General features: G+C 32.5%; 2 protein-coding genes across 2 annotated transcripts; one reads left to right on the top strand and one right to left on the bottom strand.

Moving 5' to 3' along the window:
* The first annotated feature begins 1,400 nt into the window (after positions 1-1,400).
* On the top strand, positions 1,401-4,730 carry LFR (ARM repeat superfamily protein). The gene is made up of 8 exons (XM_028078157.2): positions 1,401-1,686; positions 2,070-2,239; positions 2,379-2,521; positions 2,655-2,911; positions 3,545-3,650; positions 3,727-3,865; positions 3,954-4,081; positions 4,163-4,730. Exons 1-8 carry the CDS (start codon positions 1,416-1,418, stop codon positions 4,416-4,418), a joined length of 1,470 nt encoding a protein of 489 aa, XP_027933958.2. The 5' UTR covers positions 1,401-1,415; the 3' UTR covers positions 4,419-4,730.
* Positions 4,731-6,585: 1,855 nt separating this feature from the next.
* On the bottom strand, positions 6,586-8,585 carry LOC114192220 (3-ketoacyl-CoA synthase 11-like). The gene is made up of 2 exons (XM_028081862.2): positions 7,668-8,585; positions 6,586-7,583 (listed from the first exon to the last, which is right to left on the bottom strand). The coding sequence occupies exons 1-2, from the start codon at positions 8,448-8,450 to the stop codon at positions 6,801-6,803; spliced, it is 1,566 nt and encodes a 521-aa protein (XP_027937663.1). The 5' UTR covers positions 8,451-8,585; the 3' UTR covers positions 6,586-6,800.
* Between the last annotated feature and the right edge of the window lie 3,671 nt (positions 8,586-12,256).

Below are 12,256 nucleotides of genomic sequence, written 5' to 3'. Positions count from 1 at the left end.
GTGTCCATGCTTTCGATTAAGACTAAAATAATGTGTAAAAATGTATATTGTATAATTTAATCGAAGTTATTTTAAATGCTGTTATTTTAGAAGTGGAGTAGTAAAGTGTACCAGATAATTATTGATGATAAAAAAGACAAAAATAAAAAATCATGATAAAATGTTTTGTCCTCTTTTTATTGTAAGACTCCCTCGAAACTTCATAAAAAAAGTATTTTACACATACAACTATTATTGTATGTACAATAGAAAAATTATTGAACTATCCATTATTAGTTTGGTGGGATTAATGTCCTACAGGTAGGTCCTATTAACTCATGAAGATGTTGAATTTAGTGGAGATTTTAATTTTTGGAACTTTATTTATTTTAAGATTTATATATTATTTATGGTCCTCTTGGTAAAGAAAGCCCAAAAGGGTTGTACAATGTTCCAAGCCTGACATATTTACTTAGAAGCCCAGGAACCTATTTGGGTAAGGTTATTTCTTCTTCCACCCCGTGGTTTCTTCATATACATCATCCATGGGGTTGTTGGAATGTCTAAATTATTATGCAAGTTTTAGAATTTTAGATTATGGAATTCAAAACAATGTTTTTACATTTTTGGATTAGGAAATTTATAATGTATTTTTATATTGGGTAGTATAAAAGTGTAAAACATGGAATTTGGAATTTTATTTTGAATTATATAATACAAATTCTGAATTTACATTAATTTCTAAACGTTCCCAACTTCTGAATAGTTTAAACTTTTTTGGTACCTATAGAAATTTGGATTCTTTATTGTATTTTTTATGTATTGATCATCTACTGTGTTTATAAGATACATCAATGGACATTAATTTCGATATTTTAAAATATATTAAAAAAAAAAATTAAGTACCAATATCAATCTTCGTCCTATTTCGATTGTGATATCTGGTTCATTATCATCTGTATTTTCATTTCTAATTATTAAAATACATTTAATTTTATAGGTAATTTAATTATTTTTTATATTATTTTATTTTTCATAGTTTCATAATTTTTTTCAACAATATATATTTAATCATTCTTTATTTTTTTTATGTAACAATTTGATTCTTATAAAATTGTTATTTAATAATGTTGATTGATATTTAGATAATTATATATTTTTTAAATTAAATATTTAATAATATCAAAATTTTTGCTATATTTTTATGTTTTATGAAAGAGTTATTTAATTAATATTTAAAGTTATTCGACATGAAATTCTTATCCAAATATATGAACAATTCCTGACGAAAAAGAAGAAAAACTCCACGGAAATGTAATCTCAGCCTTTCCTTTAGTATGGGTATTTTAGGAATAAAAATATAGATGGGGTTATATTTAGAAATATGGGAGGTGTACATTATAATTGCTTAGAAATATCTTGGGCCTTTCTGCACCATGGATCCAAGAAGCAGCCCAACCAAGATACCAAGCAAAGCAGTTCGACATCGCACCGCAAACCCGCAAATCCCTAGAGTGACAGAGATGCAGAAGAGGGAACAGGGCAAGTCCGGTGGATCCGCCGGAGGCGGGGCGGCGCCACCGGCCAAGAGGGGCCGTCCATTCGGAAGCGGAAGCAGCAGTGCCTCCGCTTCGGCTTCCGCCGCCGATTCGGCGGCTCCGTCAACCCTTCTTGGTCCTTCCCTTCACGTTCACAACTCCTTTGCCGGTTAGTTCACAGCTTCTTCCCATACCATGACTCTTTATACTCATAATTAGGTCTACATTTTCTCTTTAAAAATTGTATTTTGTTTGAATGTGCCTGAACTTGCACAACACACGCACTTTTGCACTAATAATCATATTGTGAATTTTAATAAACAAATTATTTATCGTTAATGACATGAATAACCACTTAATTTGATGTTTCAATTCGAGAAAATTATTCGCATATTAGGCGTAGAACACTGCAAGTCCACTTTGTGGCTAGGGTATGCCGTGTAAGGATAACATTGATTTCTTAAGTATCTGGGAGCAATGTTTTTTGCAAATTGCAATGTTTTAATTTTTTTTTCTTTTTTGAACCCTTTTTTGTTTATATTTCTCTTACAGATCAGAACAATAAAAGAATCGTTCTGGCTATTCAAAGTGGTCTGAAGAGTGAGCTGACCTGGGCTCTGAATACTCTTACGCTGCTCTCATTTAAAGAAAAGGATGACATGCGAAAGGATGCAACTCCTCTTGCGAAAATTCCTGGCTTGCTTGATGCGCTCCTTCAAGTTGTATGTGCCACCAATCTTGTTTTGAATTTTATGAAAACGTTCATAGAAGATTTTTTTTTTTTTTTAACTCCCTGTATGTTGTTGTTGAAACTATTACCTTTTTTAATATTTTATACGGTCCTGTTGTAACATAAAACAGATAGACGATTGGCGGGATATAGCACTCCCAAAAGAATTAGCCAAGTCAACAAGAGTCAGAACATTAGGTGCTAATTCTGTTGTGACTGGATTTGGGAATGAATATGAGGCGTTGGGCTCGACTGGTGCTCACCACCGCCCTGGGTAAATTTGTTCTTCTTGAATATCATCTTTGATTTTCAGTTTTCAATTTTTCAATTGATTGTATGTTTTCCTTTTGGAGATGAGGGTAGTAAGAGAAAATAAATTTCATTGTAAGATGATTCTCTTTGTGCAGTGTAGGATCTGGCTCAGCTGGTACAGAATCAACACAGCACAGCGGTGTGACAAGATCTCGTTTTACAGAGTTATGGCTTGATGAAGATGGTCTGTTCAATTTAGATGATGAAGGGCGAGCAGAAAAACAGCAATGTGCTGTTGCTGCTTCCAATATCATTAGGAACTTCTCTTTCATGCCAGATAATGAAGTTATAATGGCCCAACATCGTCATTGTTTGGAAACGGCCTTCCAATGCATAGAAGATCATCTTGTTGGTGAGGATACCTGCTTGTTACAACCTATTATCCTTTTAGGTTTAAAGTATATTTTATCCCTCTAGTTTCCACTTTTTTGGTTTCTGTTCGTGATAATTTTCTTATTTGGTTTTAGGTCCCTATCATTATGTATTGGTTCTTATATTCTTTTTCAGTAATGTTGCTTTTTGATTTCCCTAATCCATTTGCCTAAACAATGAGCAAAGACATTGACCGGTTTCGTGTGGAGTTTAAGGCACCATTGTGTAGCAAATCCTATCATTCCCTATCCTCATAACAATACCAACCTTTGAATTAGACTTTTATAAATCAGTTTCATGCCAAGTTCTATTCGATATAACTTACCCGTTAAAGTTTAAGTGTATTCCAAACACCTTATGTCTTATGTTGATTTTTTGTCCCTGTAAAGAGAGGTGTCCACATCTAGATTCCAACTGTGCTTCTATCAGAACTTCATTCTAAGGAGACCTATGTAAAACAAAAAGAAGAATCTGATTTTTGTAGGTTTCTAGAAACTCTGGAAATCTGTGATGAATTTTTTTTCCCCCTTTTAATTACCATTATGTGTTGCCCTATCACGTGAAGTTTTATTTCACTATTTTATTATAATCTTAATGTTCATAATGTTGATAGAGGATGACGAACTTGTCACAAATGCTTTGGAGACAATTGTTAACTTAGCTCCACTGCTGGATCTTCGAATATTTAGCTCATCCAAACCATCATTTATTAAAATAACGTAAGTGATTGATCTAGAATAATTGCGAAATTGTAATTCTCTTTTGTTGATTGATAAATTGTTGTATTACTTACAGAGAGAAACGGGCAGTTCAGGCTATTATGGGGATGTTGGAATCTGCAGTCAAAGCCTGGCATTGTGCTGCCGCTGAATTACTTGGGCGTTTGATCATTAATCCTGACAATGAACCTTTCTTGCTTCCATTTTTTCCGCAGGTGAAACTTTATATTATGCGTGTGATGTTGCTTATTAGTTTGTTGCATGTTTTGAAAAAATATAATCAACATTGGTTTATTTCTGCAGATACACAAGCGATTAATTGATCTCATCAGCATGCCGGCATTAGATGCACAGGCAGCTGCTATAGGTGCACTCTATAACCTTGCAGAAGTTAATATGGACTGCAGGTTGAAGATTGCTAACGAGCGATGGTGAACCCCTTATTCCATTTTTTTAGAACACTATAACATATTTTGATTATGTGAACACTCATGAAAATCCCTCAAACACAGGGCTATTGATCGATTGCTTAAAGTGATAAAGACACCACATCCGGTTCCAGAAGTTTGCCGGAAAGCTGCCATGATATTGGAAAGCCTAGTTTCTGAACCGCAGAACAGAAGTTTGCTGCTAGCCTATGAGAATGCCTTTGCTGAGATACTTTTCACTGATGGAAGATATTCTGATACATTTGCAAGGATATTGTACGAACTAACATCTAGACCAAATAACAAAGTGGCAACGGCTCGTGGCATATGGGGTATGTAAACGACGCCAAACCTTGATACGGTATTCATTAGTGATGAGTTCTACATATAGTTTTGCTACTTCTACAGCTTTGTGGATGACTGGTTCGTTTGAAGATTCAAATTATATGTACATGTCTTCTCTCTAGGATTGTACAATACCTCGTGTGTATTCAAGTTGTAATGTACTCCAGTTGTATGATGAGAAATCCTTTTAGTTTCTATTTATCTTCAGTTCAAGACCCTTGTGAAGATTAGAAATTTCATTTTAGATGTATTGGCTGGAAAATGCCCAATTCGTAGAATGAGAAATGGTCTCTAGGAATTATTTCAATCTATGTTCATATCTGATCAGTTTATTAGGTCAAAAATCAACACGCATCCTAATAAATTGTTAAGTTATTGTCTACGGGATTAACCACATATCATACATGCAGTACAATATTCAATTACAAGAAAAAAAAGAAAAATAGCCAGGGTTCTACTCTCCCTAACATCGTTGCCAAGTTCCTATTAGGTGTCGCATTCACCTATTTTATTTGTTGTTAATTAAAGTCAAAGTGGTTATGAAATGAACAAAGGTTCGGGATGTTCAGACTCATCAACATGTCATTCATATTTTCTGTCATGCTAATTTGGCAAACAAACAAGTGTACAACCAATGTTGTCTCACTGAAACCTTTCATGATCACATGTCCCCAACACATGCACCAGTGTATTTAGCATCAACACAGTTAAAATTCCGACCAGCCATCAATATTAAACATCAACCAAGTGACAAGCTTTGATCCATATTTATATCTCTAGTTCTACTTAGCTTTCTTCCCTTTTATTGACAAACAAGGTTAGGGACTGATAGATCTAAAACTAGTTCCCACACCCATCACTTTGTCATTTCTTTGCCCAATTCATAAGCTTTTGCTTTTCTTATGTACCAACAATCATGGATGACGATTTCTATGCAAATCTTTCCAATTGTATTCAACCAGAGTAGTTAGAACGGTAAGAATTGTATGATTTGAATTGTAATTTGTTTCAAAAATCTTCTCTCATGGCACTTATCATTATATAAATAGTTTTATAGTTAAAATTGTAGCTCTTGAATGATGAAACATGGCAAACGAAAAAATAGAATGAAGAGTTCTGACTATATATCGAGACAAAATAGAAAAAAAGAATTTTTTTTTTATAAAATTCTTTACTTATCCCCTTCGTTTCTGAAATGAAAAGTTTACGTACTTGAATACTCATTTTGGAATGAGAGAAGACGATCCAATATTTCTATAGGATGCTTCTCTTTGCAAATACAAAACACGATTTTTCCGATTTCTACATATACAATGATACAGATAGTTATTAACAAAAATATAAATATTTATTAAAAAAAGAAAGTATTGATGATAATAAAAGACATAACAGTTATTTATTTGGCGTCTGTTTCTTTTTAAACAATTCAAATGATTTTATCTACATATATTAAATGTTATTTAAGCAATGTTTTAAGAACGTATTTATTTGAGGTTATTTTGTCCACCAAATAAGTGTTTTGTTCTCTATTTTATGGCACAAGTTCACTGGGTTTATATATGGCTGTATTCTACTACATGGCTACAAATTAAAACCCCACTTTATTAGTGTGGTTGGATGTACACTTATAAAATTTAGTTGAGATCATCGTGATCTCAGAAATTCTGTTTAGATAATTAATAATTTTCTTAAAAATATAATATTTTCGTTTATAACAAGATCTTTTTTATACATGTATGAACAACGAAAAGTCTAAGCACACCATATTTGAAAATGAAAACCCACCATAAATGAAAAAAATGTCATAATAATTAAATGTCTCTATTTGCATTTAGGAGAATTAAATTGACTGATTGAATTACATTTACATTAAAACAATGATTCCTCCATGATGTAAGAGAAACTTTGAGTAGCTTCACCCAAAAAAGGAAAAAAAAATCTCTTCACTTTATTTCCAGCTAAAACATCCAAGATGCTATATTTCCTTGAAACTGTTATTCACTTAGAATAATCGTTTTTTTTTTTTATAACATATGATGAAGTCGAACTTTATCGTTTCTACTAGAACCTAATTTTAAGTATTAACTTTGAAAATGACATTACAAACGTAATATCGAACACAAATGCTAATAATCATGCAGGTCATTCAGTTAGAGAAATCCTTATCAGAAAACAATGAAAATATATGTTCAATCAGAGAATAGCTGCATGCAAACTCTTTAACTTGAACACACTGTTACATGAGCAAAGACATTGGTAAAATAATCTTCTCTGTTGTTTTTGCACATAACCTAATTAAGATCATCATCACCTATAACATTCACACTGAACAATTTTGTTTGATTTAGAAAAAGAAAAAGGTTGTTTCTTTTCTGATTCAGGAAGCAATCGGTGCCACCTTAGGCACATGAACAGGAAACTCATGAATCTCATCCATCCAAGGATTCTTCTCCTTTGCTGGATTGATGGTTCTCAAAGCCCTCCAAACAGCACTGTTGCACTTAAACCCTGACCCAAATGCAATCTGCCATGTTCTGTCACCCTTCTTGATCCTCCCTTTGCTTTCAGTGTAGGCCAACTCATACCACAAGGAACTGCTAGAAGTGTTTCCAAACCTGTATAGGGTCATTCTAGAAGGTTCCATGTGCCACTCACTTAGGTCAAGGTTCTTCTCCAGCTCATCCAACACTGCCCTACCTCCAGCATGGATGCAAAAGTGCTCAAATGCCAACTTGAAATCAGGGATGTAGGGTTTTATCTTCATCTTCAAAACCTTCCTAGCCACCAAGGTGGCAAAGAAAAGGAGCTGTTCCGACATGGGAAGAACCAGTGGTCCCAGTGTTGTGATGTTGGTTTTCAGAGCCTCTCCAGCCACTGCCATCAAGTCCTTTGAGAGTGCCACACCGATTCTCTTTGTTTCATCCTCTTCTTGGAACACACACCCATAGGACTTATCATCTGCTCCCTTGTGAGTCCGCACGGTGTGGACCAGTTGGTACTTCGCCCGCCGCCGGTCGCCGGAGCGGTTCGAGAGGAGGATCGCCGCCCCTCCCATTCTGAAGAGACAGTTCGACACCAGCATTGATCGGTTGTTGCCGAAATACCAGTTCAGAGTTATGTTCTCCATGCTCACCACCAAGGCATAAGAGTTCGGATGAACCTAAAATTTATCATGTGATTGTGTCAGATAAAACAAAACAAAACTGTCTCTGCTAAACATTATATGAAAGAGATGTATATAAACCTGGAGGAGCTGTTTGGCAAGGTCAATAGAGATAAGGCCAGCACTGCAACCCATGCCACCGAGATTATAACTTAGAATATTCCCTCTGAGGTTGTAGTGATTCACAATCATGGCAGAGAGCGATGGCGTGGGATTGAACAAGCTGCAATTCACCACCAGAATCCCAATATCCTTAGCCTTCACCCCGGTTTTTTCCAGAAGCTGGTCAATGGCTCCAAACATCACTTCCTCAGCCTCTTTCCTAGCCTCCGCCATGCAAGGTTTCGGTGGCAAACTCAAGATTGCAGGGGGCAGATATGTGTTCTGTCCCAAACCAGACCTCTCTAGAATCTTCTTCTGAAAGGACAGGTTCTCCTCGGAGAATGTCCCCGTGAGACCAGACTTCTCCACGAAAGTCTCCCTCGTACACGTGCAGTCCACGTGAGGCTTGTAGCATGCAAAGTCCACCAGATACACACCCCTTGGTCGGGTCATGAAGTAAAGGGTAGCAAGGAACACCATGAGGCTCGAACACACAGTGACTGAGAGAAGGTTGAACTTGAGATTCTCCCAGAGTTGGAGAAAGTCCTTGATGGAAAGGGTGGATAGATGAGCTGAGGCTACCCCAAGAAGGGGTATGAGCATAAGGTACATGGCGTTGGAGATTACATAGTGGTACCCTAGCTTCACGTACTTGAGCCTCACAGATAGCAGAAAGTTTGGGAGTTTATTCCTTCCTTTTGCTGCTGATTCAACAACATTAACAGTTCCCGAATTCGGGTTCTGATTCTTCTGATCTGCCATCAAGGGAAGAAAAAATTAAAACTTGTGACAGAATGGTTTATGGAAAGTTCGTGACTAAAAGAATTTGTTGTATGGAATTGATTATTGTGAGGAAAATGTAGAAGAAAAGTGGAGGGTGGTGCAAAAAAATGTGGGGGATGAGAAGGTTTTAAAGATTGTAAGTGGGAAAGAAGAGATGGGTAGTGGATACAACTACCCCAACGAACTTTTAATTGAGAACATGCAGAGGCATTCAATTTGCCAACTGGGAAAATACTGCATATTTTCTTCTATCTTCAAAAATCATATTATATATAATAAAGAAGAAAAAATAAATAAAAAATAATGTTTGTGTATGGAAGAAAATGCATGGACGTGAGAGGAGGGTTGGTTGGGTCAAAAGCGTACGTTGGTAATTGGTGAACTATAAACATAATGTATATGACAAGCTATTGCTTTCTGTCTTTCCTTTTATATATCTTCTTGTCTTCTCATCCCTTACAATTTTCTATAAAACTTAAACTATCTCTCTTTTACCTTTGAAATATGAAAATTAACTTTTTTTTAATGATCGAAATACTTCTATAAGTAGTAGGTTATGAAGGTGTAAAATATGTCAAAGAAAGTATTTTCCTTTAATTTATTCATGTATTAACGATCTTGCTTTAGAAAATGATTGTGGAAAATGTAGTAAAAAATATTATATTATACTCATGGAGTGTGTTTGTTTTATATTACTATAAATGTTTCACCACTGAAAGCTGTTCTGTGTTTTTTAGAAAAAACCAAGAAACCCTTAATACACAGTTTTTAGTCATCCTCTTGTAAGCCTTATAATCAGTGCTTAAGTAATAAATTGATGCATCACTTTACTTCAAATGCACATGCTCTTTATTCCATAAATAAGTTCTAGAATCGGCTTAACTTTTCCCATCCCTGCATCAAAATAAGTTTAGAAAACTTACCCATAAAACTTTGTCTATCATCTTTTATTATTCATTGAAATTTATTATTAGTTTTAACTTTTTTACTCTCATTTCCCATTTATTATTAATTATAATTTTTAATAAAATTTAGCTAATATATTATAGTGTTTCGATTCGATTAGACTCAATAATTTTTTATTAATGGACATATAAAAAATAAATAATGATCAACCAAAATTTCCAAACCACACTGTATTACATCGTGTGTGTATATATATTATAGTAAGGAACTAATAAAATTATTTATTTCAAAGTTTGTTTATTTCACTTTCCAAGTCAGTTTCATAAAGTTGAGTTAGTTGTTGTTAATTAGGTCATTATTGGACCAATCATTAATATTTAGTCCAAAGATTAAGATGTATATGTCTCAGTGTGAAAAATATATTATCTCACCTTTCAGTTTATAAGTGGATGAAAATTTTACCTTACAAGATGATTTTATAAGGTTTAGATACGCTAAAAGTATGTTCTTTAACATGATATCATAATCATAAGTTATAACCTATCCTAACTAAGTTTATTGTTTGTTGAATCTATTATTTTACCCGTTGTCAGAGAGCTAATTGACCATCCATTAATGTATAATCTGCTTTGCATAAATTGTTGAGTCATATTATTTTATTTTCACTATTTTGTTTATCTATAAATGCATAATTGTAAAAGTAAATGGAATAATAGGATTCTAATTTATTCATAAACATATGAAAAATATATCCACAAATAAGTATTTTTAATTTGATTATTCTTCTCTTATAAGTTAGCTACTTACTCTTATAATTAAGCTATTATAATATAAAAAATTTCATATATTTACAGCAAAAATAATGGGATACAATTTACTTTCCTATCAATAATAATATATAAACGAGTTAAAGAAAAGAAAGAAAAGAAGTAAAATTTAAAAGAGGTTAATTTAAAAGGATAAAAGTTTATAGATGAGATTTATATGCTAGATGATAAAAATTTCATATAAATTAGATATTGTAATAAATGTTAATTTCTTTTTTTACTTTGAACTTAATACTAATCTTTTAGAAATAACCAACTATTATATATGTATAACAATTAGATGAATGACCTTTGACGGATTAAATATTTCATATTATATATATATATATATATATATATATATATATATATATATAATTTGATTATTATATAGAGTTAAATAATTAGTTCACTTTTATACTTTATATATTTGTTTTGTGATTTTGATAATGTTTTAACGTAAAAAGAAATTTATTATAATAAAACTAAAAAAACATGTAGTTTTTTTATGATATTTAGTTTTATTTTTTATTTTGGTTGTATATTTTAAAACTGTAAAATTAGAGTGTTACAAATTATTATCATATTATTTTATTTTGACATATTTCATTCGTCTGTAAACAAACACGTAATAATATATAAACGAGTTAGAAGAAAGATCATTAATTTTAAAATTAATTATGACGTCGTTTCGAGTTCTTTTTTCAACTGCTTTCCGTAAAATATCAGTGCATAAGGCTTAATATTAATAAAATGCGTAAAAATTATTAAAACACAGTGATAAGATACATAAAAAATATAGGTTCATAAAATTTACAAAGATTGAGTGATGAAACATTGATTTTACTTACAAAGGATTTTGTAATATCAGTTATTTTTATTTCAAAAATAAGATAATGATAAAATCCAATATAACATCATCAAACATAAACATAACTTGGATGGTTGAAAGCAATAGATAAGTTTGAAACTGTTTAAACCATAAAACTTTAAATGGGCAATTCAGATTTGTGACACACGTCTAGGTAGGTTTATGAAATAAATAAGCATTGTTACTATCTTAGTTACCTATGGAAAAGGTTATTAATAAGTAATTAAACAGGGATAAGGGATAAATATGTTTTTGTCCTTTAACTTTTTCAGTAAATTTTAGAATTAGTTAATTTTGAAACTTTAGACCAATTTAGTTTTTCATCTTTCCAAACACGTGGATTAGTCATTTTAATCAAAGTTTGTTCAATTTATTTGACAAGCGTGTTTCATAATAGTATTTAATTTAACATTAAAACAAAAATGTGTCAAATAGTATAAACAACTCAAATACAATCATTAAATGTGTACGAAATATCAAGTAAACCTAACAAACATATTTAACCCTAATTAAGTACTATGAACATATGTTGATTCATAAAATAATCGTTGTAATTTAATGAGAAAAATGTGTTACAAACCTTAAAAACATGAAATAATTAGAACGCGAAAATAAACATAAGACATGTGTGAGGTAATTGTGTCTAGAATAGAAGAATGAGTGTTGATATCATATTCAATTAATTCATCATTCATCATCCATCCAACAACAAACTCTTAACTATTTGTCTCTTAAATGCTAAACCTTCCCACCAAACACCTACCTATTGGTTGCAACCTCAATTTCTTCCAATTTTCAAAAAATTAACAAAGAAAAGACACGTTTTAGGGCATAACATTCTATTATTTCACACGAAACCACCTACCATACACCACTTCTATTTTTTATTTGCTTCCTAAGAAAATGAGTGAAAACAACCTTTCTTCTTTTTGCATTCTTCTCAACACATCAATACTCATTGCTATTGTTGTTATGTTGATGAAGTCACCATTGTTATTGAGAAAATTGACACTAACTTGTTCCTATCGTTTGAAGGAGATTGAAAATTAATATATGTAACCTAATTCTGACTTTGATTGATGTTAATTACTTTGCATGAAATTTGAAAAGTCACCACTCTTCATTAAGACATCATTATGAGTCATTGTCTTAGAACAACAAGCCTTCACCCTCTCCAAAGCCACCAAAAACCTACAAAACCA

This window comes from Vigna unguiculata, chromosome 7 (genome assembly GCF_037176805.1).
Source record: "Vigna unguiculata cultivar grain cowpea cultivar isolate G323 ecotype 2 chromosome 7, ASM3717680v1, whole genome shotgun sequence".
Taxonomy (NCBI): Eukaryota; Viridiplantae; Streptophyta; class Magnoliopsida; order Fabales; family Fabaceae; genus Vigna; species Vigna unguiculata.
Note: the sequence above shows the minus strand (reverse complement) of the source record. Positions and strands in the feature narration are given on the sequence as shown.